The following is a 16,335-nucleotide window of genomic DNA, read 5'->3' on the forward strand; positions in this document are numbered from 1 at the left end:
CTATCCATAAAAAATAAAGCTAAACCACCACTTTGGCCAAGAGGCTCAACGGTGAACAATTTATTAAATCCTAGGTCAGCGTGAATTTTTTGCAACAGCAGCTTCCTATTCTTCTTCTCAGACAGAAACAAGAGTCATGGGCGATGCTTCTGACACATCTCCTTGAGGCGTCGATCCCTCGACAGTTCCAACTGAGCGTCTTCATTGATGACGGTGGGGCGGATATTTGGCATCCACCACACCTTTCTGTTGAGTACTCCCACCCGGTGTTGTTTTTTTTGAGCTTGTCTGCTCTATTCCCCTTCTAGCGCGAGACACATTGACTTGTTGTACTTGTTTGGAATTGATTCGAGGGGAAGCCCGTCGTGGTTTCGGAAACAATGATCTAGTCATGTTCCTTGTAAGTGCTTTCTCATCCACCCCCTTTGCAGTTCCACTCTCACCAGAATCACTTGCCTCAATCATAGGAATTGGGGTTTTTTGTATGTTCTGATCATGATCAGTCGCCTCCAAAGATTCAACAATCGTAAGATCTTCTCCTAACATGTCATCATCCTCTATTAGCACCAGCTCATTTCCCATGATAGTGTCCTCCATGTCTACATCCGCAATCTCATCCTCATTCTCGATGTCGTGCTCATTGAGAGCATCGATCTTCAGAGCATTGTATGGAGGAATGAGATCCTCTGCAACTTCTATATGAGAAAGTTGGGTTGAGTGTGGTCTGTAGGTGACATTATTGTCTAGGGGAGGCTTCTCCGTAGAAGTACTTGACTTGGGCGCTACAGTTGCGGTAACTGATTGATCACTAAGGCACCTCGGTCCTTCTTCCGTGACGAGTGAGCGAAGTTTGTTGGTATTGCCAGCTAAGGCAGAGGCCGTGTCTCTAGGTTGCTGATCATATATCTTCAGTGGCCTGAGCTGTTTCTCCTTCCACAACTGCTCCTTACCCGCATCTTGTTGCTTTCCTGATGATGCATGGCTTCGTACATTCCTTTTTGATTGATATTGCTTAATATTGGAATATATTTTCCTAGACATTATCATGATTTTTTCTAAAAAAAATTATTTTTTTACGTCAAAAAACCATTCTATTACTCAAGCTTGAGGTGGTCTGTGTAACCAAATAGGAATAGAGCAACCAATAAAATGTAACTCCCTATGGAAGGATCTAACAGTCTTAGCTAAAAAGTCTGAAATCTGATTGCGCGCTCGTGGAACATGAGTGATGTTGAAATCCGGGAAGCATATCTGTAGTGTCTCTATCCTCTCCAATTCCGTTAAAGCTTGGCCAAGCCTGAGGTTCCTTTATCATTGCAATCAGCTCCTTACAGTCTGTCCCGAAGCTCTGGCATGTTGAATGTTGAAGCATATTCTCCATCACCCAGCGCAGTGCTTCTACTTCCGAAGGCAAGGCTGATTCGCGTCGAGTGAACTTTCTTGTCCCCATAAGTTGAATGTTCCCACCACTGTCCATCCAGACCCATCCGCATCCACTAAAGTGAGCAGAGGATGCCCAAGATCCATCTAGCAAGCAAATATTACCCAAGCTTATGACTTGGGGTTCATCAGTATTGTTATCTTGTATCACTGGTTGTACCACTTCGTTGGCATCAAACCAGGCTTGGCATTCACTTTCTGCATGTCGAACTAGTTCCAAAGGATCTCTATCTATCCCCCTGAAAAGTTTATCGTTCATATCCTTCAAAATATACCATATTATCCAGGAATAAGGATCCATGTCACGATCTGGGTCGATAATGCTATTTTCCTCCAGAATAGGTAGTCCATATTTGTGTAGACACTTGGTACTGGGAATATATCTGGGCTTGTTGGAGTTAATGATAGTGACCAAACTTGGAGAGCTGGCGGACATTCGAATATGGCATGGGTTACAGTCTCTTATAGTTCTCCACATCTTGGACAGTAGTTGTCACATCTCATATTGCATCTTGTTAAGTTCCTCGTTACTGCCACATGATCAGTTAACAGTTGTCATATACGATGACATATCTTCTTAGGGGCCTTTAACTTCCAAGCAAAGGCTTGGAGCTTAGTGATGCTTGGCTCCAAAACTTCATTTCCTTCTGTTGTCTTTAATAAATTCTAAGCCACCCAATATCTAGATTTAACCGTATATTGGCCATTCCTTGTGTAGTTCCAGCAGAATGTATCCTGACGATGAGTTGAGCTTATGGCCAAACTCCTTATGAGTGGTATGTCCTCAAGATTGACATAGTTCTCCAATAGACCAACATCTCAATCCTTCGATACCTGGTCAATGAGATCGCTGACTCTCATATTAGGGTGCATAACTGGCGCTAGGGGGATAACTAGTCTCGCATGTGTCATTGGAATCCACGGGTCGTCCCACGCCTTGACTTCATAATCTGAATGTATCTTCTGTCTGATCCTCAGTAATAACAACTTCCTTGCAGCAGAAATGCTTGTCCACACATAGGATAGGCTGCTACGAGTGTTTGCTCTTAGTGGAGAACTCAATCTATAGTATCTTCCTCTCAAGACCCGGGCAACCAAAGAATCAGGGAATTGAACTAGTCTCCATAGTTGTTTTGCTAATAGTGCCAGATTGAACTCATGGATCATACGGAAACCGATCCCACCCTCCTGTCTTGGTAAACATACTTTTTCCCATTTCGCCCAGTGTATTCGTCTTTTTGGTGGATTTGAACTCCACCAGAATTGGGCAATGGCACTGGCTAGGTTTTCACATATCTCTAATGGGAACAGGAAAGTAGACATAATATATGTCAGAAGAGCAGAGCACAATGATTTAATCAGCACTTCTTTCCCTCCTTTTGAGAGCCATCTACATGTCCATTCATTCACTTGATGCATAAACTTATCTTTTAGAAACGTAAAATGTTTGCACTTGGATCCACTTATGTCTTCTGGGATACCTAAGTAAGTTCTCATTCCTCCTTCGTTCTGTATTCCAAGTACATCTTTAATCATTTGTCTAATAGTTGTATTAATCCGTTTACCAAAGAGTAAGGATGATTTATCAAAATTTTTTACAAAAATTGTCACAATCACGAAATTATAGGATATACCATTAACATTTTTTAAACCTTTGAACAATATTGTTTCTGTTAAATGAATACACCCGTATTTGATATTTGATTATTTTGAATACATCCAACTTCATAGTCTCCAAATGTCTTTGTTTAGTACCTAAAAAAATCATATAATACAAAGAGAACACTCACTTAAATAAAGCTAAGACAAATTTAAAGAAAGAATCAAAGAGCAGTTCCTCAAATCTGAGTCGAGATGATATAAATAAAACAATGTTAGCAACATACGAAGTATGATTGAGCATAGTCATGAAATATCACACATGAAAAAAAAAAGTTGTGACTTAAATATCATGATTTATGTGTTTAATAAATAAGATATTTTTATTTTAAAATTTAAATAGAAATGGCTATTGCTTTCCAACAAAATGATTTTAAAATCTTTGTAAAATGTATTCTTGAAAAGTTATAATTTTAAGTTGTTATTATGATTAAAATACTTTATATAACTTTTAATTTTTGTATATAAATCAAAACTAAATTAAATTTAAATTTCTGATTATATTTTATGATAAATAAAATTTAAATTAATCAATTTTCGAAAATAAATTTTAAATAATTCTGAAAATATTTTTAAAAGATTTTGTTAGAATTTTCTTAAATAAAAAATAAATATATTAAAAGATATTATAATGAAATTATTTACATTTGATAAACTTTCTAAATGATGGCCTAACTTAAAATATCACATTTGGAATGAAGTTGTACTTCTATTTTAATAGAATAAACTAGATCTCGATCCGCGCAACCGCGCGGTTTTTTTTTAATTTATTTTTATAGAAATATTTTGTTTTCAATTATAAATTGATATATATTATAATATATATGTGTCTATCAATTTTTAAAACATAATAAGTTTACTCTATATTTTTTTCATTGAATAGATTGTTTCAAACTTTCACATGTATTTGTATCTTCTTCTATATATATTTTTTTGGATTATTATTTCATTATTAAAATCGTAACTATATATATAAAGATTAGTAAAATATTGTTTTATTTTTATATTCAAAGATATTGTAACATTTCACAAATTTATAAAGTTTTTAAAAAATTAAACTTTTCACTTCGTAGATTTATATTATCGAGTAAATAATTAAACATTTAGTTTTTGTTTAATTTTTAAAATAAACTATATAGTTTAAAATTTGTTTTCATTGGTTTAAGCTAGTAAAGATTAATCATTGTTAGATAATATGATTTTTGTTATTTAAAAAGAAATCTTTATAATTTTAAAAGTTAAGATCGACAAATATTTAAATATTTAACATATAGAGGTATAATATTACAATATTAAATTATATCTATTTAATTTATACTATCTATAAATCTAATGGATCATCTATTATTTCAATCTAATTATTGATAGCTCAATAAAAAATTTTAGTAGGTCCAAAATTTAAATGATAGATTAGATATTAAATGTAACATGATTTTTAAGAATATGTTTTTTAGGTCCATTTTAAAAAAAATTCGTAGATGAATCATGGCGGTCACTTTCTGTTTTAACGTATAAGATTCAAAGCAGTTGGTCTCGTGCCTTTTGTATTATTCAGTTGATGAGCTGTACGTTACGGTTATACCATTGGGCATGTAGGTTTCATTAAGCAAATTTACTACGACGCCTTTAACGAGGAGCATAACTTTCTTTGAAATCCAGTGACAAAAAAGTAATGTACCAAAGAAATTAAAAGATAAGATAATTTTGTGTGAAAAGTTTTGATAACTCCTTGGTGCTTTATTATTATGCAAGAGGTTTACTCCCATGGGGCTTTTCGAGCAAAAGATTCTTATAGGTTTATCATTTAATAATTATTTTTATATTTTTTCCCTAAGAATTATTTTATATTGATGTGGTTTATTTCAAATTTTCTGCCAAACAGTTACCTTATATTATCTTATTTTAATTATTCTAATTCATTAGCATTATGTTTATTTGATTGACATATACACAAAATCCTCGTTTTATATGGTTGGCCAGTTTTTATACACGAAAGTTGAAACATGATATTGTATATAGTTAAATATTTTTATTTGATTTATTTTGTATATTTTGTATTTTTTTCTTGCAAATCCAATAAATCTCACTATTCATGCAAATTTATTATTTTATTTTTTTTATTGCTTACTTTCCCAATATATTTTGAAATATTGTTTTTAATTATGTATTGATTTTTCGTTTGATGCAACACACAAAACAGTATCGTAAATGGATTTCTTTATATTTTGTTTTTACGAATTCCTAGTTTTTCTTGAAATTTATGTATTTTGAGTTATATTATATATTTTCACTAAATTTATTTTTTTTATTTATTATTTGTTGTACGTTGTTAATCTTTGTTTTTAAATTATTTTTAAAAACTATTTTTTTGATTATGTATTAATCATTGGTTGTGGTTTCATCATTTTTGCTTATTAATTTCCCAAAGCTTGAGTTTTCTTATCAACAAATAAATTGGCTGAGAGCATTATCAAAACATATATTGGCTGAGAGAATAGTATTTCCGTTGGTTAAGACATACAACCAACAACCCCGAAGTTGATTTGATTTGAGTTCATTAGGATGAATATTCTATTGTTCAACTTACATTAAGCGTCAAATGAATAGAGACCAACCCCATTTGAACAAAAAAAAAAACACATGATTGAAAGGAACAGCTAAATTTACCAATTTCCATCTTCTTCTTGATTGCTTTTTGACCATGATATATAAACGCATCTATTATCCCAGCCACCGTGAAAACACCTCCGTCAAGAAATGCAAGAACGATATATGCTGTTCCTCTGTGAAGGTTACCTTGATTGAAGAGAGATCATAGAAGAAGAAAACTCCTGGTAAACAGATTTCCCTCCCTTTTGTTCTTTTGAATTTTTCTGATGTATTATTGAAACTTATGTATTGGATTATATTATATATCTAATTGTTGACTGAATTTTTCACCATATTAAGTTATATTATGTGTTTTTATTGTTCCATTGTTATATCTTATTATTTTGTTTTCTAAAAAACATTATCCTATTATAAATCACTGTTAAAAATAGTTTTTTCCTATATAACTATTAATACATTATAAAATGGGTTTATAAATTATTTACATGAGTTTAAAATCATTTCTGATGATTAATATATCATTTTTAAGAATTTTAAAAAGTCATTTATACTAATTCATAATGGCTTATAAAATCATATATAACAGTTTATATTTATATAAAATTTTATAAATAATTTATATGTTTTTTAAATCATCAATAATGAATATTAATAATAGATTACAAAATAATTTATAAGGATTTATAAAATATTTTTTAAGATTTATAAAACCATTTATTAGGAATAACATATCATTTATAGGAGCTTATGAAACTAGTCATAAAGATTAACATGTTTGAATATTATTTAAAATTTAAACCATTATTGGTATTTATAAAACTATTTTCTAAAAGTCTTAAATCATTGAGAAAGTTAATAAACTATTTATACGAGATAATAACATGTTTTCTTAATTTATAAAACCATTTATTATGATTTATGAAATTATTTATGAGGATTTTTAAACTCCTGTGAAATTATTTATAATAGTTATTATATGTAAAATTTTCTAAATATTTTATAAATGTATAAATTACTTCATTAGGGGTTATAAAGATATTATAAAATCAGAACCAATCCCAAACTAGTATTTTCTTCACAAAATCATCATTTGAAAAAAAAATTTCAAAAATCTCAAGAAAATTTTTTCTCTAATTTTACCTAAAATGAAATGTCCATAAACTAACTTACATTTGTTGCAAAACAATATTATGAAGAGACATATATCTTTAAATTTATGAAAAATTTGTTGTCACAGACATTCAATAATAAAAGATTCAATTTGAAACATCTGACTTAAAAAGAAGCGTTCAAATATTTTAGATTTTTTTGAAAATTTCATACTTAGAGCCATATTATATTATTTTAAACATAAAGTAAAATTTTGGATATATTTGAAGCTTTCAGGTTATAGAAAATTTAATCTGATACACATAAATCTTAAATATTTTTTTAGAAATGACTAAGACTATTGTTAACAAATACATTCAAATTTATATAACTGAAACTTCTTATATCAGTTTACATTACAAAATAAAAGCAAATTCATAAACGTGCTGTTTAAAACTCATCAGAGAGATAAACTATATATACATTTAATGGAAATCGAATCTTTCATGGTTTAAAACTAAAACAACTTTACATATAATATGAAAATTCTTATTATCTTATTAAATATGAATACTATTACTATGAATGTGTGTATTTATGTATAAATTAATATAGATTAAATCTGACATGAAAAAAATATTACTATAAATTTTATTAAATATATGGAAATTCCACACATATATAAATATATTCCTTCTTAATAATTTTTTTCTGTGTTTATACCTTAGTTGTAATCATGAATTTATTAGTCAGGTAAATTCATGTTTTAGGATTTTAATGTTAAGAAAATATACAAAAAAACTTGACCTACGCTCATTATATATATATGAAAAATATCTACCAAAAATATTTAAAAACTAAAAAATATATCATAGCATGCCAATACCATAAAATTATACATATTAAATTTTTAAAACTATCTGCATCTGCAAATTCGAGGAGAGCCACCTAATATTATATTATATGATTTTAATAGAAAATTAATGACTGAAGTCATTATTGGCGAAAGATCTCGTGGACCCTTCAAAACGGACCTGACCGGATCCTCTTTATCACTCCACTAGTCTATCACATTGGGAGACTGAGAAACGAGTTTTGGTTCCAGAAAAAAAAAAAGCTTCGGTTGTAATTTTTGGTTTCTATAAGAAAAATATTTAAATAAATCATGTTCATGCGCCGGGACAGAATAGCCTAGTGGTAAAACACTAGAGTGAACTGGATCCCAAGGCACACGGGTTCGACTCCTCCGGGGTTCCAGAGAGCGCCCAGTGACAAAAAAAAAAAAAAAAAAAAAAAAAAAAAAAATCATGTTCATGCAAAAAGTTAAGGTAGAACGTATAAAACGGTCTTGAATGATGGTAGGAGCTCAAACAAATAATCCGACAGTTGCACGTTTCGTGCCGACAATAATTAATAATATCAGAACATTAATGTTCGAAAAAAATATCAGGACAATTTATCAGAAGTTTTCTTTAGGATATCTATCTTCTATACTATTATTTTCAAAATAATTTTTCGCATTTAAAATCTCACTTTAAAAGTATAGTTAAAGATTAGAATGGTTAATATCATTTATATTTTTTTAAAAAATAAAATATATAAATTAGTCACAAAATAAAACCGAATTGAAACTTTTGAATTAGATAAGTGATTAAAATTAATAATAATAAGAATTATTTCAATTTTAAAAATATATTCTGAAACAAAAATAATAATTTATATATATTGTGTTGTTATCTGAAAATATTTTTTAATAAAAAGTTAAAAAAGGTTAAAAAGAAAACGCATCTCAATAAATTAAGAAGAATTTTCATGTTTACCATTTTTTTGGTACCATTATTCATGTTCACCACCACTAAAAAAACATTTTCACAAATATCTTCTCCATTAAGTGATAAAAGATTAGTGCACTCTCTATATATATAATAAATAATTATTTAAATAAATAATAAAAAAGTTTATGTTTCCGAATTATATTTTTTTCAAATTCGAACTTTTTCATAAAATTTTTCTTTTTGAACTTCTTTTTTGACATTTTTTCAAAATTTCTTTTTGAAAACTATTTTTTTTTTAAAAAATATTTTTTAAGTATTTATTTATATATTTATTAGAATCCTAAATTTTATATTCTAAAAACTCTACCCCACCCCTTAACTTTAAATCCTAAGTCTAGATTAATTAAACTTAGGATTATAAAGGTGGTTAATGTAAACATGAAAAGTAGTACTATGAATGTGATATTTTGGTAATTTCCCATAAATTAATCAAGTAAAATTATTAATTTTACATAACTGAAAAGAGAATATTGAGTGATTTTTAAGATTTATTTATTAATAATGAATATAGTGTACAAAAACAATTTCAAAACTTTTATTATAAGTAAGAACTTTCAAATGAAAACATAAATAATAATTTATTATTATATTCTTTTAATTAGTACAATATATATATTAATAAGTAATTATAAAATGTTTATGCCCACATGAACGATGAAACACCTAGTTTTACATAATTAATAACATGTTTTTGAATATATATCTCAAATAACTGATATTCTTTTTGGATATATAAATTGAGGTATTTTAAAATATTTTTAGCAGAATTTTTAACAATTTCAAAAAACACAAACGAAATTTGTTTTCTCTGTTTTATTTAAAATAGTTTTCTCCGACTTCTTTCTTTTCATAAAATTTCCGGTAACTTTTTCGGTTTATCTTTTCCAGATTTCAATTCTCCGCCGGAGCTCCAACGATCCATCCTTTTCTCTCCTATTTTCTCGGCCGGATCTTTCATGTATAGCAAGTAGTTTCTATATTTTTGCAGGATAGATGGGGACATTGGTGAGTTTGGCGTCTCCAGCGGTTTTGCTTTGTCTTGGTGGTGCTTAGGCGCGCTAACTCTTCCATGTTCAAATCTTTTGAGGAGCAAGTTCAGTGTGTTCAAGTGTCTCGGTGTCTCTGTCTCTGCCTACATCCACTTTTCTTGTTTTATTAATGCATATTAAAATTATAGGAAAATAACCACAAATACCACATTCATTATACTACTTTTTATGTTTATATTAATCACTGTTACCATCACTTCTAATGAAGGGTAAAAGACACTTATACCCCAAGGATTAACTAATCTAGACTTAGGGTTTAGAGTTGCGGGGTGGGGTAGGGTTTTTGGAATTTGAAATTTAGGATTCTAACAAATATTTTAAAATAAAAATAGTTTCAAACATAATTTTCGATTTTCAAAAAGAAATTTTGTAAAAAAAATCAAAAAAAAGAATCGAAAAAAAAATCAAAAAAAAATTACAAAAAAGTTTGAATTTGAAAAAGTGTAATTTGAAAACACGAAAAAATATTTTTTTATTTCAGTAATAATTTATTATATATATATAGATAACAAGGGTATAAGAGTCTTTTGCCAATTAATCTCTTATATATTAATTGAGAAACATTACAACATTATTTTGTAGCCACGTGTCACCATGAGAATGAAATTCAGAATTCTTAGAGAAATAGGTTGCTTCATCTTAACTTATATTATACTTTTTATTAAACTAACTATTAAATTGATAAATAATGTACAAAAGAATATTTTCGCACGTTCCTTAAATAAAAGCTACCGAATTGCCTAATATGATTGACGTATATATGACAATTAATGATTATGAATAATAAATATTTGATAGTATTTTTTGTATTTTAACTCTTTTTATTAAATTTTATATTATTAAAAGATATTAAACAACTACATTAACCATATAATAAAAAACTAAAAATATTATATTTCATATTTTGAATTAAAACGACTATAAATTATTAAAAACGTTAAATGTCTCACACTAAAATTTTGTGATCAATGGTTTAATTTTTTTTGGTAATAACAAGATACAAATGATCATAAATCGTATGGATATGAAGTCTCATTTACTAGACATTCATATTATATAATAATATAGTTTAAAATTAAACTATATAACATAGAATAATACTTAAGCATGATCATTTCTAAATTTTTATTGAAAAAAATATTGAAACTTTAATATTTTAATTTTGAAATTTGCATAAAAAAAATCGCACATTAGAAAAATTTTATTTATCATATGAATATGAATTCTCAATAATAAATATTTAAATTAAAATATACTGTATATTTATGTCCATGTAATTAAAATTTATTTATATACCATATAAAATAAATAAAATGATTATTTTGATTTATTTACCAAAAAAAATGTAAATAAACAAGATGCATTGTTTTGATTTATGTCTTTACTCTAATTTAATTATATACATAATACGTAAATGAATACAAATAAATAAAAAAAGATAAAAATTAGTTTTATATATAACATTCATCCCGCGCAATTGCGCGGGTCTTAAGCTGGTAATATGGTAAAAGATCAATCGTATAATAACATTCTTATATAGTATATATACTTTGAAATAAGAAATTAGTATTTGATGGCACAAAAATTACGGTTCAAAAAAGAAAGTATTTTTTGAAAATGTCCCTTTAGTGGTAGTAAAGATGAAAAGTGGTACCATGAAAGTGGTAAACATAAAATTTCTTCAAAATAATAAATGATTTTACTCTGCTTACTACCTTAACTGTTATAATCCATTTATCTAATTTTTGTTTCATGTTAAACGACACATAATGTGTTGACCTTATATTATAATATACAATATGATATTAGTATGATCAAGTCATATTCTTAACTAGAAGTTGTTAACTCAACTCAAAATGATCTTTGGTCTTTCTGTCAAAAATTTCTGATCCGAGTGACTGAGTGACGGATGAGACAAAACTAATATTATATGTTGTGGTTTCAGATCTGGTGATTATAGAAAGTATTACATTGTAAGTAATTTTTATCATACTTAAATAACACTCTGAGTCACTTTGGACTCCTACTACACTTTTTCTTTGCTTTTTACACACATATGTACAGCTGTCAACATATTAAATTTCTATACTACCCTTCTTTCTATTGCACATCGTAACTATAACCTAACTAAATTTCTTCTCTTATTCCTTTAGTTTCCAGATTTTGCTCTTTTATATAACTGAAGAGAAAAACCAGAAGTTTCGACGGAGTGAAGCGGAGAGCCGCTGCCGCAGCTGGTAGTGGTGTAAAATCATCTTGTGATTCATCTGTTCATGCATCTTCTACAGCTTATGTATATTCCAAATCCTCCACAAAACACGAATCGTTGGATTTCATCTTCCCACGTGGCTAGATCTGAATGGATTTCTCACTGGCTTTTTACTTCTACTGCAATGGATCACTTAGTTTGACTTTGATTCAGCCGGAGAAAATCGAAAGCTTCAGAGTTTGAAGTTGATTTGCTGTCAAAATTAATATAACTCGGCGGCCATGAGCTCAGTCCTCTGCTTGTATCTTCTCTCCTCAGAGATTTTCAGAAGAAAGCTTTGTCTCCCCTGAGAAACCAAGTCAATGGCCGAGGATTGGGATCTCCGCGCCGTCGTCAGAGGCTGCTCAGCCGTCAGCTCACCAGCAACCACCACAACCACCGTCTTCTCCACCAACATTTCATCTCGCACGAACCATGTATTCACCTTCGAACCAAGAAATAATATCGTCCTCTTCGGTGAGATTCGAGATCTGTACACGCCGTTCACACAACATGTAGTTATGGATTTTGTTAATCAATGTCCATGTGGATAGTGAAAGATCATGTACATATGAATGCTATTTAGCCTTTACAAATGTTGAAACATTGGAATATGTGTGATAGCGCTAGAATGTTGTACAACTGAGAATTTTTTTAAGAGATTTGTGCATGTCATTCGGTTATTCAGTTATGATCTTCATCGTTAGAACAATATACATAGGGGCGTACACGTGCACATCGTTAGAACAATGTACACGGGGATAGCAGCAAAACAATGTACACATGGAGATACAACTCTTCTTTTAAAACAAGCACCAACACATGCTCTTACAAATAGTCTCTTAAAAGATGTATGAACACGACGACAATGATATTTTTCCTTATCGCTTAACACTTAACAAAGGTGTACACTGTCTAGACATGTCTACATGTACACCGTCTAGACATGTCAACATGTACACTGCTGCGGTTCTTCTATGAACTATCGTGAAACTTCACTATATGAATTTGTGACGAAACCTAACTTCCTTCGACGGCTTTGCTAGCTCTGTTACCTTGGAGTTGGTGAATGCAGTGAAATCTTCATGTTTAAGCTGCGGTTGCTGAGTTTGGAGAGGGAGACGACCTCAATCGGCGCCTAAGATAACGGAGGTGGGAAGAGGTGGAGAATGAAGTTTGTCTTCGGGATGGATGTAGTAATTGATGACCCAACGAACAGCTAAGGCTCTCTTTTCCGAGAGGTCAACGGCCACTCAGATTTTACGGCAGCCTCTGATGGTTAGTGTTTGAGAGCTCGACGGAAGTGATGGAGAAACCTCCACCTCACAGAGTCACTAAAATAATTTTTTTATAAAAGAATTTACCGTAAAAAGATGAGGAGAAGTTACGAAAAAAAACAACTATGTTAATATTCAATTCAGTTTGTTGCTGATTTCGGTTCCTCCATTTTAAAATAATTTAAAAATTAAAAATATTCAACTAAAACTAAAGAACAACCAACTACACATCTTGTTCACCTTTAGTTAAGGGCAATAGGGTAAACAACCATTGAGAAACTACCTTAGTAGTAGAATGTGACCCACTGTGTTATAAAAAGTCAAAAAGTGATCTTTTATGTAAAAAACTCGTGATTATATATGGGCTTCAACTCAAAACTTCCTAATATTAAAAAAAATTCATATTCTTAAACATGAATCTTATGCTATGTTTTAACGTATATAAATGATGTATGTCTTCATATATTTACAATTTTTTCACCACATTAAGTTGCATGCACAACATCTTTTCAGATTATATAAATGTTAATAGTTCATCACTTTTAAGCTTTCGTTTGAGTTTTATAATAACTAGAGCTTTTACCGCACTACGCGCGGTTTGTTGTTTATAAAATTTATATATATTTTAAAGTTAAACTTAAATATAAGGATTGATTATCATTTATTTGTTGATATAGTATTTGACAAATTAAAATGAATTTTTTGAAAGATAATAATTTTTGTGTTTAAAATATCATTAATTTATATACTAATATATATTTTAGATGTAAACATATTTAAAGTTTCTATTAATCTTTTGGTAATCATGTTTAACTTCATTTCATATACATACACACACACTGCATGTGTAATCATTTTGAATACTTAGATATGTAAATTTTGATGACCAATAACACAATGACTTAATAAATATTTAAATCTTTGAATGGGAGTGAAGAGGATGAGGATCATGTTAAACATGATGTTATGTACGGTACAATATTAATCATGCACTGCTGACTTCAAAATCAAAACATAATTTCAAAAATGAGACTGATATAAGGAAGAACAGAGCTAGCAGAACCCAAACCAGTAAGCAGTAAGCTGCTATTAACTTAAAAAAGACAACACCCCTATAAGCATGAAACAATATCCAAAGACAAAGGCAGACAACCAAGAAAGAAAAATTACATGTGCATGATAATTACCTGCTGGTTAATAGGTGTTCCTCCATAAGCAACAACGACCTTCACACCAGTTTGGTATGCGGATTTTTTTGCTTCATCATGAATCTAAATAAAAAAAAAAAAGCAAAACGTCAACAATGTGTATATATTTAAAAAATACACATGTGTCTTGTCTAAAGAAATTATATTCTGTGAGAGAATGAGTAGATTCTCTATGTTACCTGAGATGCCAGCTCCCTTGTTGGTGAGAGGATAACTGCAAGAGGGTAAACGGTCCGTGAACCACGAGGTCTCTGAAGGTGCTGATCTCTCATGATTCCACTAATTATCGGAAAGCAAAAGGCAGCAGTCTTCCCAGATCCTGTCTGAGCACAGGCCATCAAATCCCTCTCTGCAAGAAGTATCGGAATGGTGTGACGCTGTACAGGTGTTGGCCTCACGTGCTTACACCTCCTGATGTTGAGATTCAATGCTTCCCCAAGATCAATGTCAGCAAAAGTGTTAACAGGAGGAGGCACGTCTCCTCCAGTGGTCTCGATGAGAATATCTTCATAGGCATCAAAATTAATGCCAGTATTCTCCTGAACGGCGGGTTCTAGATCAGCATCATCTCCAAACGGATTAACTTCACGTTCCCATCCTCCACCTCTGTTGTTCCAGATACCACCACCACCACCACTTACTCGTCCACCATAACCTTGGCCGGGACGCCCTACATCATTCATGTAGCCACCGCCTCCACCAACTCCACCTCCAGGAGCCCATCTAGACGGTTGACCACCATACCCCAGACGATCATTTTGTGGCAAAGGAGAAACAGGCTCAGACTGCCTGTTCCTTAGATGTGGGGGAACATAAGCAGGCTTTGCCCTGGAAGCAGCCTTCTCAGAGTCAGCCACATCAGCCCATGATGCACTCATAACTGAAACTTTGTCCTAAATCTAGAAAAAAGCTTGCAACTTTAAATACAAATTCCACAAAGGTCTAGTTAGCAGAGAAACGTAATCCAATAGCAGATGGGTGATAGTAAGTAAAGGAAGAGGCTTTATCGAAACCCATAAGCTGGAAAGATGAAACCCTCAAAAAATCTCAATCAGATCTATCAAACGACTAAATTAGAAGAGAAGAGAAAGAAGGTGGCTATCTAACTGCTCGAAATAGAGAGATACGTTCGCGGATAAACAAAGGAGAGAGGATCTATGGAGAGAGAGAGGGAACCTTAGTAATCGGCAGAGAGAATCGAATCGAAAAGAAGAAATCAATTCAACGGTAGTCGTTCACCCAACGGAGAAGCTCGGAGAAGGGAGAAAAGGAAATATAGAAACTGTAACGAGGTGAGCAAATGAGTTTTTTCAACTGGGATGTGGATCGACAAATTTGCGGGGAAGATTTAGGTCGTGCTGACATGGCATATATTTAGAATCTGATTGGCTCGAATTAATTTGCTGATGTGGACACTTTAGGTGTTGAGCTTATTCTCCTTTTTGTATTGTAAGATATATAGCTTGATTTTAAATTACAATATAAAAATATTGGGGAATTCTAACTTTAGTTCTTCGCAAATAAATTATAACTTTAACTCAAATAAGAAAATAGTAAAAGTTAACTGGAGCCATTAATTTGTAACTTTTATGGAGAATAAACAGTCAAGATCTGATTGATATATCAGTCGGGTAATTTTTGTAGTGGTGTAGTTAAATTGATTGTACCCGAACTTCCGGAACTGATGAAACTCTAAACATATATGCGCTTAGACAAAAAGTTCGGAAAAAACCCAATGCAAAACATCAGAACTGGGCTGATGAAGATTAACTCAAGATAGTTATTTAGGAGTTGACAATATTAGATAAGATAAGTATTGTTTTACAGTTTAGATATACCTTAGTATATTTTCCTACATTTATGTTAGTCTAGAGGAGATCCCACGTATCTCTAAACTGTTTTGTACTATATATTGTCAAG

The 16,335-nt window shown here is 30.7% G+C and overlaps 1 protein-coding gene across 1 annotated transcript; it reads right to left on the reverse strand.

The window, feature by feature from the left end:
• Nucleotides 1–9,445: 9,445 nt before the first annotated feature.
• LOC106342382 (DEAD-box ATP-dependent RNA helicase 11-like) lies at nt 9,446–15,717 on the reverse strand. Its single transcript, XM_013781292.1, has 4 exons — nt 15,592–15,717; nt 14,595–15,314; nt 14,395–14,478; nt 9,446–9,765 (listed from the first exon to the last, which is right to left on the reverse strand). Exons 2-4 carry the CDS (start codon nt 15,291–15,293, stop codon nt 9,481–9,483), a joined length of 1,068 nt encoding a protein of 355 aa, XP_013636746.1. The 5' UTR covers nt 15,294–15,314; nt 15,592–15,717; the 3' UTR covers nt 9,446–9,480.
• Nucleotides 15,718–16,335: the final 618 nt, after the last annotated feature.

This window comes from Brassica oleracea, chromosome C4, assembly GCF_000695525.1.
Source record: "Brassica oleracea var. oleracea cultivar TO1000 chromosome C4, BOL, whole genome shotgun sequence".
Lineage (NCBI taxonomy): Eukaryota > Viridiplantae > Streptophyta > Magnoliopsida > Brassicales > Brassicaceae > Brassica > Brassica oleracea.